Here is a 16,742-nt window from a genome sequence, read left to right as displayed (position 1 = left end):
GGTGTAATTAATTTGATCAATGTGACCTCCGCGCATTATTTTCCATTTATCTGGACGAAAACGTAGTCACCAGAATGCTGACTATCTTTGAAGATAAAATACGACTTGCTGTAAAATTCAAGTCTTCCTCATTTCATATTTTTTATCCTAAATGCTTCCGTATCGTCCGCGAACAGGTAAGTATTCGTTCCAGGACTTGTGACCTCGGGCATATCATGATTAATGCAACGGTTTGATAAGAGGATACCAGAAATGATAAACCAGCGTAACAGCCATATAAATATATAATTATGTGAGATTTTCAAGAACAATGTCGGCGCATTCGTCTTTGTCAGTTTTTTGTATTGAAGACAATATAGGTGTAACCGAACGCACCTTTAAGCGATATGATCATGTGACCATTCAAAATGGCGGACGTAAACATATCGTTGTTGCTATTTGTGATATTTGTCATGTGCCTTACAGTCGTTTCTTGTAACATTTCGAAAGAACACACGCCGCATGTGAAACGTAAGAACACAATTGTAAGAACGTTTGTTGCTAATGGGATGCTATCGAAGCAGAACAAATTAAATGAGTCTGCTAGTAAATCAAAGCTTCGCAATCGTCCATTAAACACGAGCTCGTGGTCAGCAACATTAGGAAAGGAGAACTTAGTTTATTATAATTCCAACTCGAGACATTTAGGAGAGCAAAAAACCGCATTGACAGACGGAGAAATCGTCAACTATAAACCCGATTCCCCAACTCCTCCTTTCATCATATGGGGACTCGACGGAAAGGTCGTTTATCCTAGCCAATCTTTTGCGAATTCTTCAATTATTATTCATGTATTTGATCCTCAGTCAGGATTTCTTGAATGTATGTGGACATCAGACGAAGGATTGCAACCGATAGTTAAAACTTCACTTTTGAATTCAACGCATTTCATTTTCATCCCCAAATCAGCAGAGATGCAGGAAGTTTATGGTGCTTTATGGATGAGTGACCGCATTCATCATACGCTATTGAGGCATTTTGTTAAAGATACCAACATGTGAGTTGTACTTGGATTACACTGTAACTATTGCTTTAAAGTGCTGCCTTATTGTAAAAAAAAAAACCAATAAAATGAAAGAAAGAAACAAGAACATAACCAAACAAACAAACACACATAAAAAACCAAAGTGAAAAATACCAACAAAACAAAATGTCAGAATTTATTATCATGCATCTTAATTAAAATCACTTGATTCAATAGGGTTTCTGGAGTATACTGTTGTCATTTTTCAGTGTATTGCAAAATATCTACTTTTTGGTTGTTTCCTTTGTTTTTAAAGGAGTGGGACACTTGGTTCTTTGATAATGGAGAGAATCCATTTCTCTGTTGTTCCACTGGACAAGCTTGGAAACTGGATCCCAGATGCATTAAGCCAGTGGCATTGTGTTGACCATCTTTGTGGCTATGATCAAGTAGTTGTTCAATCTACTGGTGAGGGTACTGTAGTGTACAGAATGCTTCAATCTGTTTATATGTTGTACAAAATTTATTGAAGTCATGATAGAGGATATGACATTTACTGTACTTGTATATTGTATTAACCCCAAATCATCATGCAAAGAGTAAGTTCATATTGTTTGAATAAACAGATTTACTACTAGAAACATGTGTAACACACAAGATTTTGAAGATTTATCAGATTTACTGGATATTGAAATCCAGAGACTTATGAATGGATCACAATTTACGTTAGATTTAAATTTAGTATTCTGAATATGTTATCAATTTTGTTCGTTTTGAGAGTTGTAATGAAAAATTCTGTACCTTAAGCTGTTAGTAAGAATAAATTGTTGAATGTAACTTTTACTTGAAGTCTTTGAGAAAGATATGTGTATAAATATTACTGTACTCTAGCATCACAGTTTCCTGTTGTGGCTAAGAGACTGGATGCAAGGTATGACTGGTTGCCGAGTCCACCAAGCGTTTTTGGGAACAAGACACTGCCTATGATTAGAGCTGATACAGGATGCAAAAGTGTGGGCTCTCTAAAGGGATCCATCGCTCTTGTTTCTTCAGGAAACTGTTCCTTCTTTCAAAAGGTATTACTATATCACTAATGAGTCTCTTGTCCTTCAAGTTTAAATTCTGCCTCAACTTCAGAAAAACCCTCTTAAAATTTACATTACAATATCACTTTCATAAAACATAAATGTCCTCTTTTTTTTAATGAAACAAAATATTTCAATTAATTTCTTCATATTTTCCCTCCTAATTTAAGGTTCAAACAATGCAAAAGTCAGGAGCAATTGGTGTTGTTGTATATTCTGATAAAGCTGGATATATACAAGAGTTGAACTGTGAAGGTAGCCAGTGTAACACACCTCTGTCTATACCAGCAACAATGGTAGAGTATAGCAGTATATACACTGGGTAAGTATACAACCATGTTCACTTGAAGTACACACAGCATTTTAAAATACTGTGTATTTATGGAAGATTCAATTACATGTTTCACTGTGAAATGGATCGGCAGTATTTATAGCACCATAATGTTTGACTCAGAATTAGAAAGTCGGGATAATGCTGCAATTTCATGACCTATGTGTTTTCTTAAAGCACAACAAGCATTGTTGAAATTCAGCTTAATGTAGAAGAAAACACTGGTAAACTGTAATATTGACATATAATACATCAATATCTCAGTGATTAAAACAAATTTTTCTTTGGAAACAAATCAGTGTCTGTAGTTTCTTTAGTTTTTTTATCATTTTTTACTTTTCTGTTCCTATACTTTTGAGAGATCAAATTGCTCAGTATGTACATTCATATTTTTTTTCCGTAGAAATGAGAAACTTGAGATAAGTTTCCAGAATACTCCATCTGAGAACTTTTTCTTGGCTGTAAACCAGGCAGGGGACCTGGCAGAGGTTGGCTGGTTCCTGTATCCATCTATGGACTTCCTGGTGTGGCAAGGACAGTGGTAATGATGTATTTATTGACAGGAGAGAAAGATAACAGACTGTACTGTTATAAATATCGGCTCGTCTTTGTTGGAATTAATTTTCCTGATGAAGTTGTACTTATATAATATGTGCTTCAAACTTTGATGAAATAGAAGAAAGGAATCTTATTCTGTACATCATTGCTGAGGTTTATATCTCTGGCTTGAAGTTTGTTTATTGATTAATTTCTACTTACTGAACTCTTGTAATAATGGTATTGATATTTAGTCTTCTCTTTACAATTTCTCTTTTACACAAAAATTTGTTGAGAAGTGTGTCATGAATTTTTGTTTTCCTGAAATGTATTCACAGACTAATATACCATATAGTATAGACATGTGTCTGTTAGATTGATTCATGTTGCCTTTTGAATGACGAGAGCAAATTACAGCACAGATGTGTATGTTGTAGGTTTAAATATAGAGATGAGCTGGACAAAAGACTAGCAGCACCAGCTAACATCATCACGATCTTCTCAGAGAAAACGATGCAAGGGAAAGAGGGTGTTGTTGTCAATGTTACACTGCCTGATCTAAGAGGTGGGTAATACACTGCCTGATCTAAGAGGTGGGTAATACACTGCCTGATCTAAGAAGTGGATAATACACTGCCTGATCTAAGGGGTGGGTAATACACTGCCTGATCTAAGAGATGGGTAATACACTGCATGATCTAAGAGATGGGTAATACACTGCCTGATCTAAGAGGTGGGTAATACACTGCCTGATCTAAGAGGTGGGTAATACACTGCCTGATCTAAGAGGTGATTAATACACTGCCTGATCTAAGAGGTGGGTAATGCACTCCCTGATCTAAGAGCTGGGTAATACACTGCCTGATCTAAGAGGTGATTAATACACTGCCTGATCTAAGAGGTGGGTAATACACTGCTTGATCTAAGAGGTGGGTAATACACCGCCTGATCTAAGAGGTGGGTAATACACTGCCTGATCTAAGAGGTGGGTAATACACTCCCTGATCTAAGAGCTGGGTAATACACTGCCTGATCTAAGAGGTGGTTAATACACTGCCTGATCTAAGAGGTGGGTAATACACTGCCTGATCTAAGAGGTGATTAATACACTGCCTGATCTAAGAGGTGGGTAATACACTGCTTGATCTAAGAGGTGGGTAATACACCGCCTGATCTAAGAGGTGGGTAATACACTGCCTTATCTAAGAGGTGGGTAATACACTCCCTGATCTAAGAGCTGGGTAATACACTGCCTGATCTAAGAGGTGGTTAATACACTGCCTGATCTAAGAGGTGGGTAATACACTGCTTGATCAAAGAGGTGGGTAATACACCGCCTGATCTAAGAGGTGGGTAATACACTGCCTGATCTAAGAGGTGGGTAATACACTGCCTGATCTAAGCGGTGGGTAATACACTGCCTGATCTAAGAGGTGGGTAATGCACTGCCTGATCTAAGAGCTGGGTAATACACTGCCTGATCTAAGAGGTGGGTAATGCACTGCCTGATCTAAGAGGTGGGTAATACACTGCCTGATCTGATTTCATACAATTGCATGTGACCTCGTCACAAATCCCCTTGACTTTTATTATATTTAGAAAACCCTTATTGCTTATATTTACATAATCAGCACTATTTTAGGCAAATTGATTAATCATACAGTTACATTAAGTGAAATCCTCTTATTAATCAATAGAGTAAATTCAGCACAGCCAAAACATGAAATGGTCAGCAAGAGTATTGTGACCTCCCATTACAGTGGAACCAGTCACATCGCTACAGTGGCTGTCTAGTGCTGTTGTTATGGGATAGCAGGGGGAAAATATTAATCTAAAATTTGATGGAATAAAGATGTTTTTCCGATATGTTTGCTTAAGTTATAGATAAAACTTGGAAAATATTTGTTTGTTCTGTAATATCTATCACGTAGTTGTCTTGATAGTTTAGATTGATTGCGCAAATTAATTTGAACTGATTATCACATCATTTTGGATTTGCTGCTTTCCAAAGAAAGATCTATTGTATAACAATTTTTTACTGTCATACTCAAAGTTATCATAATAATGAAATTAGATCTAGAATACTTTTGCTTGACATGGGTAAATTTGTTGAATTGATCAGAATTGTGATGTTGATCTTTTTTACAGATTTACAAAAGTTTTCTAAGATGGAGTTGGACATGTCCCTGTCATGTCCAGGAACCATGGATACAGAATGCCCTCACTGGGATCACACCATTAATCTGTATGTCTGTTGTGACCAGGGGTCACCTCTCTGTGGTATGGAGTTGGGACGTTGGATTAGTGCTTTCCGACGGTAAAACTATTCCCCTACCGATTCATGTCTCCCTGTTGATTGTTGAATCATGATGTGTCGTCTTAAATGTCTCTCACCCTCTCTGGGCTTCTATATCCAAACTACATGTAAAAACTGGTTGTGGAGATAAACTTCTCAAAGTTGTCTTATTTGAAGTCAGCAGGTCAAAGGTTACCTGATTTTTTTATAAATTGAATTACGGTTTCTAGACAACAACTTGTTTGAGGTTTGTGTATCTTGCTGTCTTTGAATATATGGTATGTTTTGTTCCTTTGTATTTTCACTTCCTAATATTATTTTGTGTTTAACAGAAGGATTGGTCGCTGGACAACAGATGTCTCCCCTCTTCTGCCTCTCTTCACAAAGTCTACTTGTGTGTTCAACATGAAAACAGTTGAATGGGCAATGCCTTGGAAGCCGTCACTGAACTTAAGGTTTTCCCAGCCTCGTGTGTCAGGTATGGTGACAAAACTTGGTTTTCCCAGGTCATGTAACTTAAACATCAAAACTTCACTACTTGATAAAACTACTGGGAATGGTGTCAAAACTCCCCTGTTGGGTATTCTGCCTCATCCCCTTGTACCGAGGGACCACAGATAAGGTCTGGGGTGTCCTTGGGTGAAGTAACCAGAAGTTGTTGGGTCTGATTTTGTTATTATGACATTTTGCATAAAAGTATTATCGTTTGATATTTGGTACCATGGAGTATCAACATCCTTGATTGAAACACCATTGGAAGTGTTGACCTTGTTAATGATACTGAAAAGAAATGTAACTTATAGTGACCAGTTTTGGCGTCAGCAGTTCTGTATATTTTTAAGTCTTTATTACATATTTAAAAACTGTTGTTATTTGAACAATCTACAAATCTGTTGTTTTGAACCCTGTACATGTGTACTTAGCAAATACTGTTCTATTTTGTCAATAAATTTCACCTGTTTTAATATCTGCTACAGTATTAAAGGTGCGAGTTTGATCAATTTATCCCATATCTGACTTGTGAAATTGTGATAATGTAGAATGTGTTTTCCATTGCTTGCTAGACCTTGTAAATGGAAGTGGGCCACCACAAGTGTAATACGAAAACTAGAAGAGTTAATATATATTTTATTGTAGCCTCTTCTTTTATAATCAGCCAAGACAGGTAACAGAATAGTGGACATCAATATATATATAAATATATCTATAAAATACTTGACTTTTATTCCACAAGAAAAGTGTTTGTTTTTATCAACATGAAAAGTCTGTACCCATCAGATGTCACCGTGCTGTACTGTGTTATTTGTAGGTGACATGTACCCATCAGATGTCACCGTGCTGTACTGTGTTATTTGTAGGTGACATGTACCCATCAGATGTCACAGTGCTGTACTGTGTTGTTTGTAGGTGACATCAGATGTCACAGTGATGTACTGTGTTGTTTGTAGGTGACATCAGATGTCACAGTGATGTACTGTGTTGTTTGTAGGTGACAGATGTCACAGTGCTGTACTGTGTTGTTTGTAGGTGACATCAGATGTCACCGTGCTGTACTGTGTTGTTTGAAGGTGACATGTACCCATCAGATGTCACAGTGCTGTACTGTGTTGTTTGTAGGTGACATCAGATGTCACAGTGCTGTACTGTGTTGTTTGTAGGTGACATCAGATGTCACAGTGCTGCACTGTGTTGTTTGTAGGTGACATCAGATGTCACAGTGCTGCACTGTGGTGTTTGTAGGTGACATCAGATGTCACAGTGCTGTACTGTGTTGTTTGTAGGTGATATGTACCCATCAGATGTCACAGTGCTGTACTTTGTTGTTTGTAGGTGACATGTACCCATCAGATGTCACAATGCTGTACTGTGTTGTTTGTGGGTGACATCAGATGTGACAGTGCTGTACTGTGTTGTTTGTAGGTGACATGTACCCATCAGATGTCACAGTGCTGTACTGTGTTGTTTGTAGGTGACATCAGATGTCACCGTGTTGTACTGTGTTGTTTGTAGGTGACATCAGATGTCACAGTGCTGTACTGTGTTGTTTGTAGGTGACATGTACCCATCAGATGTCACAGTGCTGTATTGTGTTGTTTGTAGGTGACATCAGATGTCACAGTACTATACTGTGTTGTTTGTAGGTGACATCAGATGTCACAGTGCTGCACTGTGTTGTTTGTAGGTGACATCAGATGTCACAGTGCTGTACTGTGTTGTTTGAAGGTGACATGTACCCATCAGATGTCACAGTGCTGTACTGTGTTGTTTGTAGGTGACATCAGATGTCACAGTGCTGTACTGTGTTGTTTGTAGGTGACATCAGATGTCACAGTGCTGCACTGTGTTGTTTGTAGGTGACATCAGATGTCACAGTGCTGCACTGTGTTGTTTGTAGGTGACATCAGATGTCACAGTGCTGCACTGTGGTGTTTGTAGGTGATACAGATGTCACAGTGCTGCACTGTGGTGTTTGTAGGTGATACAGATGTCACAGTGCTGTACTTTGTTGTTTGTAGGTGACATGTACCCAGCAGATGTCACAGTGCTGTATGAACCTGGAGCAACATTTGATAAAACATACAACTCGCACTTCAAACCGTACTCGTTTACTGTGCCAAGTGATATCAAAAAGGTAACTATATCATTTTAACCTGCTATGGCACTGCCATTGTCAGAATACACCTGCAGAATATATTTTTGCTGTATTTAGGTAGTGATGGAAAACAGCTGTATTATAGCACATAAGTGAATTCGACAGAATTAATTTCTGAATTTACATGAAAATTACATTTAACAATGTAAATAAATGTTGAAATAAATGATTTTATATATAGTAATGAACAAGTTTATTTACGGAAATTCATAAAATCGCTGTTTTATCTGTTGAAGTTTGGAACAATACTTCTGCACAGAACAATTGTTTTGGCGTACATCGCCAGGCAACATTCAGTGTAATGTCAACATCATGTAAACAAAGAATAAATGAAACAAATTTAAGTTTTGATTGTCTGATGTTCCATCAACGTTGCAGGATAAATAGAATACATTGTCAGTGTCTTAAAATATATAAGCTGCACTGTGGCTCGGGACAGGTAGACCAAGGTGGCTGACCAAAGGCTTGCCACTCTAGCTTTCTTCACTCACGCCAAAATACATGTGATATTTTAAGAAACCTGCCATGTATTCGGGACAGGTAGACCAAGGTGGCTGACCAAAGGCTTGCCACTCTAGCTTTCTTCACTCACGCCAAATTACATGTTATATTTTAAGAAACCTACCATGTATTCTCTATAATGGTTATGAAGGAATGTTTGCTACTAGATGCAGTAGTGTTGTTAATAGAACGGTCTGATTTGTTCTGACATGATAACCTCCTGTAATCATGACAAATTTTATCATTAAATGTCAAAGGATTTTAATTCATAGCATATTTTCTTGCATTAAAAGTATATCATATAACTTAAAAATATATCTCTGTGTCAGTAATATATTGAGAAATACCTGTGTTGTTTTGATGTGTATTTTAAGGTAGAGATAGTGGCTGTGATCACTGGACATGGAAGCGATGAGAATGGATGTGGAGAATTTTGTGTGACTTCTCATCATTTTAAAGTTAATGATCACATAAACAACATCACATTTAGTGATGCAGGTAAGATGGTCTTACATCATTTCTCTTTAGTAAATGCTGATATTCCAACTGTGGACATTTGTTTTTGTGTGTAAGACATATTCTAACAGCTGAGATGTGTTTATGTGTATATATTCCATCTGTTGACACACATTTTTGTATATATATACTTTAATTTTAGACACGTGTTTATTTGAAAACATTCCATCTGTTGACACACATTTTTGTATATATATACTTTAATTGTAGACACGTGTTTATTTGAAAACATTCCATCTGTTGACACACATTTTTGTATATATATACTTTAATTGTAGACACGTGTTTATTTGAAAACATTCCATCTGTTGACACATATTTTTGTGTATATATATACTGAAGTTGTAGACACGTGTTTATTCTGACTTTTCTTACATGTTACCTTCAAACATTTAGGTACTCCATTGGGCTGTGCAGATCAAGTGCCGTATGGAGTGGAGCCAAATGAACACGGTACCTGGCTTTATGGTAGGAACGGCTGGTGTGACGGACAGAATGTGTCACCTTGGGTGATAGATATCACTGCACAGCTAGGAACATCGGGAACACAGAACTCTCTGTCGTATTTTGGATGGTTTAATGGGACAGACCCAAACCCTAAACAAAGCCCAGGAATCATTATTATGTATTCCTATCTGGTGTACTATAGGGAATTCACACTGTAAACATCATCATTGCTTTTGTTAACTTTTTTTTTCATGGAAAGATCTTTTCTGAAATATTGCAGGATTGATTTAAGTCATGCCTGTATTTTACAGAAAAATATTACATTTTTCAGTAAAATTTTTCATAATTGCCAAAAACTTCCCTTAATTGGATAATATTTTAATATTGTACCCTACGGTAAGAAATTGCTAAAACACTTTCAGATGTGCTGCTTTTATGCCAATAGAAGTATGTACTACGAATTTTCAATATACACTTTCAACTCCATATTCATGACATTCAGTACATTTCATACAAATTTAGGTATCATTGGTGTCCGTAGTGATTACAGAGACTACATCTTGAGGTAATATATATTGTGAGATATGACGACAGTTTAATACTTTGATGTGTTGTCCTTAGTCGAATCTTAAAAACGCTAGTTTATCCAATACACCTGTACGAAAATTAATTTATTAAGTTTTCAAACCAAAGTCGTCATACAATATGGCTGGCAATATCAAGCTAGCTAAATCCAATGATAGACCATTTCATCGCCATCTTGAAGAGACGTTTGAACAAGTGCATTTAATTTTTTCAAAAACTTATTGATATATTTTTTTTTTGTTAAAATGATGATATCAAATGTCTGTATAAGGCTCTAGTTTAGTATGGAATTCATTCTACACAAATGTTCAGATACACTTTGTTTCAGATGTGTGTTGTTACCAAAACCCTCATTTCTGACTGACTGTATTCACAGAAGTATAAACAGTATTGTTAGATACACTGTTCATGCATATCCTGATAATTTATCATAGAAGACATTTTTTTGGTGAGTTACCCTTACAAATTGTATTTATGGAATAAATCTGATTTTTTTTTTTATTGATTTGTCGTGCCTATAGTGACAATGGTTTGATGATAGTGTACTTTGTATATCTACATTATTTTTTTGTGTGTATTTATTTATACATTCCTTTGTTTTGTATAAATGACTCTTTACACTTTTTGCGGATCTGTCTTTTTTCACATTAATTCCTCAATAAAAATTTGTAAAATAATTTTCTCAGCGTTTCTTGTGTGTCGCCCCTGTATGTTGATTACATAAAGATTAAAACAATAATTATATATATATTTTTTTTTTTCGCTGAAAAAATGTTTGTGTCACGAGAAACAGTAACTCTCCAGTACCCGACCTTGTTGCCATAATTTTCATCACAGCTGAGTTTTGGTAAATCCCCAAAAGTACTTGCATCAAGTACTGATATACTTGTACCCAGTACTAGTGTTTTCTGAAGACTATATAATGACTCTATCAATTCTATAATCTTGTTTATTGTAAGTCTTAAACTTAGGAACACAGATGACGAAGACCGTGCGGATTTTGACTGATCGCCTTTAACACCTTTCCTGTTACTTAACATTCCGCAACCAAACGGGACAACACTGATAGACCAATAAAGGAAAGTCCAGTCATATTTAGATCACGTGACACTCTGGTGGAGTCAGCATGCCCGTTTAGTTAAGTTTATGATAAGAGGAAGTCTGTATTTATAAAGTTTAAATCTTGTTTCGCAATTGTTGGAAAATAAATAAAGTTGATTTATTTATAACTAGACCTGAGAATTAGTATCAGTGATACTATTTAATTATAATTATAATAATTAATTAATTTCACCGGGGACATTAGATCTACGTCCCTGATTACACATTAAATATGAATGAAGTATAAAAAAAGTGCCCTTGTTATCATAATGTCGATCAGAATATTATTGTCTCGTATTTCCACTCCTGTCAACTATCTGCACGACTACAAATATTAATAATAATTAATAATTAATATACAATTGTTTTTGCTAGACCTGAAATGTCACATTTATATAACGCTTATGGTGTGTACAGTACATTATCTTGATGAAATGTTCAAGTGTTTATCAAAGAACACCAGAACAAGAAGAAAGATTGCTGATCTCTTTAATCTCAAATCCCTTTCGAATTTGATGCATCACCCAATAATGTTGTTTTCTATCCCAGCGTCCAGTCTGAAACATAAGGCATGCGTAAGTGGTACCCATACGGCGATATGTTTGGATATTCCTGAAGACTTCAATACAAATTTAGAATTAGATAAAACACATGTAACCGCATTCTAGGAATCGTCAGTGAAGCTGTGGGCCTAATTTTTGAAGCCTGGTAGACGACCAAGGAAAACCAAGGTGATGGGAAAATGCTGTTTTATTGTTTATTGATAACAGGATTCAATATAAATTTAAATATCGTGAATGACTGCTTATATGTATTACCGTGATGTGCTTATCGTGTCTTTTATCGTGATTAAGCTCATTGTACGTCTCATTGTGATAAAGTCCTCTGTATGGAAAAGTGCATGTGTTACAATGATAACCAAAAATCGTTTAAAATCGAAGATAATCACCTTATTTTGCAAATGAAATGTCTCTCAGAATGACAAGGTACATCTATCCAGTGATAATGTGTACTTGTACGTAAACAAACACAATTCTCTCCCGCCCCGGCGTTCTGTGGTTCTCCCGATGCCCAGTCCGTGTATTCAACAAAACTGTCCGTGGTTGTCCAACGCCACTGTCCCTCTACTTCCACATCAGTGGCACTCATGTAGTAACATCCTAAACACATAACATCATATACATTAATTCGTTTTTATAATATATTTATTAATAGAGGTTTTTATTTTCCTGATTTCGCGGATAATTTCAACACACGAATATTCTTTTGAAAAACACGGCATCTACAGGTAAGCACCGCGAAAATACATGCTTTCAAAGAGCATGTGTACAAACTGATGTATCCGCAAAATTTTTTACATTTTCCACAAATTTCTAACTTGATAGTGAATGATTATTTTAAATATTAAATCAATGACAAAGTTGTTATTTGAGATAAAAAAAAATACAACGATAAAGAACCTGGGGCATGCATGTGTGTAAGTTCGGATTTAACAAACGTATTCTCGTGCTCATCCAAGATGTCCAGTAAATAGCCACGGAATACACTACAGTAAGTCTGAAACACGAATTTTTAATTACTTGTATGTATGTTAATAATTGGTAATAGACGTTGTTATAGATCTCGTGTCAATGACATGTGTCAAGACACATGTTGTTATAGATCTCGTGTCAATGACAGGTGTCACGACACATGATTTTATAGATCTCGTGTCAATGACATGTGTCTCGACACATGTTGTTATAGATCTCGTGTCAATGACAGGTGTCACGACACATAATTTTATTGATCTCGTGTCAATGACAGGTGTCAAGACACATTGTTATAGATCTTATGTCAATGACAGGTGTCACGACACATGTTATAAATCCATGTCAATGACAGGTGTCATGTACGTTTATGTTTTATAACACACATATTGTTATAGATATCTCGTCATTTACAGGTGTCACGAATGTTTATAATTTGTATCACACACGTGTACACGAATGTTTATATTTAACATGATATATTGGCAATCCTACATATCATAATACATATCTTACCATTGCCTGGATCCAATTCTCAGTCTCGTTGGTGACAAACAAGTAACACGAATCCTCATAGTTTAACCAGCCGTTCCTGCACTCGTATGATGACACTCGGTGAACCCAAAAACATATCGTAAACTTATAATCAGCATTTAAACAATGGAATTTAGACATATACTTTCTTATGTATATATAACTTGTTATATGTTAACTACTTTAGAATGAAAAAAAAATACTCAGTTCAATTTGTCCTCGCGTTTGCTTGGAATAATTCTGGTCGCCAATTAATGATAGGGATGCGAACCTTTAATTTCTTGGGTAAACAGTAAGACTGTAACAGAGATTTTATAGTACTAAAGACGTTAGTAAACAGCTTTGACAAAGGTTCGATTGAGCAACTAGACGAGCCAGTAATATAACGCTGTTTTTACGGATTCTTGTGAAGTTATGAAATCCAATATAAACGGAGGAGGTCTGTATCCTTATCATTGATAGAAAATCTGAATGAATAATACAATACCGATACATGAGTTGCCAGTATTTCTTCTTTGGAATGATTGGGTAATGTATAGGTGGGGCTTCCTTTGTTATTAAGCAAGTCTAGTTCTTTTTGTATACAGGAAATGTAATAATATTTTGCAGACAGGTTAAAGTTATTTGACGCTTTATCTACAGACATAATTACTTACCTGTCATATAAATTTTGAAGTGTTTATTTAACATGAAGATAAAGGAATACAGACTTTATTTTCATTTTCCTATTTTCAAGCTTCTTTAAAGAATGATAGACTGAATGGATTAACCACTCTGAAACCGAATCCATTTTATATTTATCCGTCAGTTTAGGATACACTTCAGAAAAACACAGAGAATCTATAATCAGCTTTTTTTCTGAACTAGTAAGAAAACTATGAATACCAGAAGGTACCTAACAAAGATCTGTATTTATATAATATATGATGGTCAACTTCGTCGAAGTGAGTTGACAATAAGATACCTTCTGTTCCAACAATAGTTAAGATCCACAGAGCAAGAATCCAGAGTTCCATATCGAAATGTTGGCAAAGTACTGCTTATCTGTGAAAGGTTATATTATCAATGTTTTGGCCACTGATACGAAGTGTATTTGTAATCGTAAACAAGGGAACTGACCGACTTAAAAGGGACTTTTACCACATTAAGTGTGTACACACGTATCCTCTGACTGGTATCCTCTTAAAACACTCTCTGTTTATATATAATGTAATATCAATATGTAAAATAACACGAAAAAACACAAAATATACGTTATACACGGAATGGAGATTGGAACGGGAAATATAAAAATTGTTAATGTGACAGACCGTGTGACTTTTAGAGTCTGGTCTGTGACAAGTGTGAGTTTTTTAGTCAGGTCTGTGACCAGTGTGACTTTTGGAGTCAGGTCTGTGACCAGTGTGACTTTTGGAGTCAGGTCTGTGGTCAGTGTGACTTTTGGAGTCAGGTCTGTGACCAGTGTGACTTTTGGAGTCAAGTCTGTGACCAGAGTGATTTTTAGAGTCAGGTCTATGGTCAGTGTGACCTTTGGAGTCAGGTCTGTGTTCAGTGTGATTTTTTGAGTCAGGTCTGTGTTCAGTGTGATTTTTTGAGTCAGGTCTGTGTTCAGTGTGATTTTTGGAGTCAAGTCTGTGGTCAGTGTGACTTTTGGAGTCAGGTCAGTGTTCAGTGTGACTTTTGGAGTCAGATCTGTGGTCATTGTGACTTTTTGAGTCAGGTTTGTGACCAGTGTGACTTTTGGAGTCAAGTCTGTGGTCAGTGTGACCTTTGGAGTCAGGTCTGTGGTCAGTGTGACCTTTGGAGTCAGGTCTGTCTTCAGTGTGATTTTTTGAGTCAGGTCTGTGTTCAGTGTGATTTTTGGAGTCAGGTCTGTGTTCGGTGTGATTTTTGGAGTCAAGTCTGTGGTCAGTGTGACCTTTGGAGTCAGGTCTGTGTTCAGTTCGATTTTTGGAAACAGGTCTGTGTTCGGTGTGATTTTTGGAATCAAGTCTGTGGTCAGTGTGACTTTTGGAGTCAGTTCAGTGTTCAGTGTGACTTTTGGAGTCAAGTCTGTGACCAGTGTGACTTTTGGAGTCAGGTCAGTGTTTAGTGTGACTTTTGGAGTCAAGTCTGTGATCAGTGTGATTTTGGAGTCAGGTCTGTGACAAGTGTGACTTTTGGAGTCAAGTCTGTGGTCAGTGTGACCTTTGGAGTCAGGTCTGTGGTCAGTGTGACCTTTGGAGTCAGGTCTGTGTTCAGTGTGATTTTTTGAGTCAGGTCTGTGTTAAGTGTGACTTTTGGAGTCAGGTCTGTGACCAGAGTGACTTTTGGAGTCAGGTCTGTGACCAGAGTGACTTTTGGAGTCAGGTCTGTGTTCAGTGTGATTTTTTGAGTCAGATCTGTGGTCAGTGTGACCTTTGGAGTCAGGTCTGTGGTCAGTGTGACTTTTGGAGTCAGGTCTATGGTCAGTGTGAATTTTGGAGTCAGGTCTGTGTTCAGTGTGACTTTTGGAGTCAATTCTGTGACCAGTGTGAATTTTGCAGTTTTCTGTATCCAATCCATGCCGTCTGGAGTTATCTGTCTCCAATCCATACCGCCTGGAGTTATCTGTCTTCAATCCATGCCGTCTGGAGTTATCTGTCTCCAATCTATGCCGCCTGGGGTTATCTGTCTCCAATCCATGCCGTCTGGAGTTATCTGTCTCCAATCCATGCCGTCTGGAGTTATCTGTCTCCAATCCATGCCGCCTGGAGTTATCTGTCTCCAATCCATGCCGTCTGGAGTTATCTGTCTCCAATCCATGCCGTCTGGAGTTATCTGTCTCCAATCCATGCCGTCTGGAGTTATCTTTCTCCAATCCATGCCGTCTGGAGTTATCTGTCTCCAATCCATGCCGTCTGGAGTTATCTGTCTCCAATAAACCCTTCGTTTATATTGTAAACATTAAATTACTGATGGTGAGTTCAGTTTGATAAAAATCAATATTGCCAGAATATACAATTGATCACGTAAATAGACAATTACATCATTCCTCTTATGTAACATGGGCCTTGGTCATTGAATGATTAGTGTAAGTAATGTGAGTATCCTCCTGATTCATTAACATAATGTTCTGATAATTTTCCTAAGATAGACATTTAAGTAACAGTAATATATTAAAGACTTATTAACGGCTAGCTTGTAACACGTAGAGAAATACCATCATACACATATTATAATTGATATTATCATATTTTTTTTTACAATTTTGAAACAAATCCTTCCCAGACTGACTGGGTGGAAAAGCATATAGATCTTGTGGAAGGATGGATCTGAAATGTCCGGTAGAATATTCACGACAGTGTATAATTTTCTTATCAGTTTGAACAAATAGTCTCAAAATTTGAACGACACAATTTGAACAAGAGGCCCATATGGCTTGTATCAGTGATTTTAAAAACAAATCGTTCTCTAAGATAAATGAAAAAGTATTTTTAAGATCTATATATACTTTTATAATTTACTATTAGGCCCCGCCCCTTTGCCCCATAGGGATCAGCTTCACGAAAGCGTTCGTTCTCCTATTTGTAATAATGCTTTCTACATATTTTATCAGGTCTCGAATTTTCACCTGATTTAGCGGGTCATGCGAACTGTGTACAG

General features: G+C 36.6%; 1 protein-coding gene across 2 annotated transcripts; it reads left to right on the top strand.

Annotated features, from left to right (window-relative positions):
• The first annotated feature begins 426 nt into the window (after positions 1-426).
• LOC132549769 (uncharacterized) lies at positions 427-10,578 on the top strand. 2 transcript variants are annotated; one of them, XM_060213739.1, is made up of 11 exons: positions 427-1,036; positions 1,320-1,471; positions 1,895-2,079; positions 2,259-2,410; positions 2,823-2,960; positions 3,394-3,521; positions 5,105-5,273; positions 5,585-5,730; positions 7,769-7,884; positions 8,781-8,904; positions 9,319-10,578. In XM_060213739.1, exons 1-11 carry the CDS (start codon positions 453-455, stop codon positions 9,585-9,587), a joined length of 2,163 nt encoding a protein of 720 aa, XP_060069722.1. In that variant the 5' UTR covers positions 427-452; the 3' UTR covers positions 9,588-10,578. The 2 variants fall into 2 exon arrangements, with proteins under 2 accessions (XP_060069722.1, XP_060069714.1); XM_060213731.1 differs by having other exon boundaries at positions 1,320-1,477.
• The last annotated feature ends 6,164 nt before the right edge of the window (positions 10,579-16,742 follow it).

The sequence above is a fragment of the Ylistrum balloti genome, unplaced genomic scaffold (assembly GCF_031769215.1).
Source record: "Ylistrum balloti isolate Yb309-2 unplaced genomic scaffold, AGI_CSIRO_Ybal_v1 Utg369622, whole genome shotgun sequence".
Taxonomy (NCBI): Eukaryota; Metazoa; Mollusca; class Bivalvia; order Pectinida; family Pectinidae; genus Ylistrum; species Ylistrum balloti.
Note: the sequence above shows the minus strand (reverse complement) of the source record. Positions and strands in the feature narration are given on the sequence as shown.